General features: G+C 21.4%; 1 protein-coding gene across 1 annotated transcript in view; it reads right to left on the bottom strand.

Annotated features, from left to right (window-relative positions):
• LOC102672391 (ATP-binding cassette sub-family B member 7, mitochondrial) overlaps positions 1 to 752 on the bottom strand; it is a 6,941-nt gene that overhangs the window by 3,299 nt on the left and 2,890 nt on the right. Inside the window, exons 2-3 of the mRNA XM_006613811.1 lie at positions 435 to 686; positions 122 to 327 (exon numbers count right to left, since the gene is read on the bottom strand). Of these exons, the coding sequence (XP_006613874.1) occupies positions 122 to 327; positions 435 to 686 (458 nt within the window). The remainder of the gene's footprint in view (positions 1 to 121; positions 328 to 434; positions 687 to 752) is intronic.

Here is a 752-nt window from a genome sequence, read left to right as displayed (position 1 = left end):
TATAACATAATATAAATTTTGTATATATATATATATATATATATATATATACAAAATAATTAAAATTAAAAACATAATAAAATATTTTTTTTCATAGTAATAATATATAATTTATGTACATCCAATAAGTAATGATGTTATTACAGTTGCAACTGTTTCTGGTGCAGTTTCCATATTTAGAATAGTAGTACCAGTAGTTGACATATATTGATCATTGAGAATATCTATTGCATATTTAAAAATGAAAGGGACTCCAACATTTAAAGCTTTTGCACTAATGAGTAGACCAACAGCAATTTTAACTCTTTTTCGGATCTCTGGATCATCCTGTAAGTAAATTTTTTTATCTATATTATAATATTTATTTATTATAATTACAAAAAAAATATTAAAAAATTATTAAAAATTAAAATATAAATATTAAAATAATTTACTTCTGGCCAAATATATCTAAGCATTGCTCTAATCATATTTTTAGATTTAATTGGTTCTTTTTCTTGGAAATGAATACATTCACGACTTAAACTAGATACACCAGGATGAAAACAATCTCTTTTTTGTTGTCCTGATTTTCCTCCAGTAAATCCAGAAATTATTAGTGGAATTTTAACTGAAGTGACAATTGATTTTGATTGAAGCATATTCTTTTTTTTCTGTGTATGATCAATTACATTTCTACTGCAACACTATAAAAATAATTAAAAATTATAGTATATAGAATAAATATTTATACAATTTGTATTAAAATCTTA

The sequence above is a fragment of the Apis dorsata genome, unplaced genomic scaffold (assembly GCF_000469605.1).
Source record: "Apis dorsata unplaced genomic scaffold, Apis dorsata 1.3 scaffold_163, whole genome shotgun sequence".
Classification (NCBI taxonomy): Eukaryota; Metazoa; Arthropoda; class Insecta; order Hymenoptera; family Apidae; genus Apis; species Apis dorsata.
Note: the sequence above shows the minus strand (reverse complement) of the source record. Positions and strands in the feature narration are given on the sequence as shown.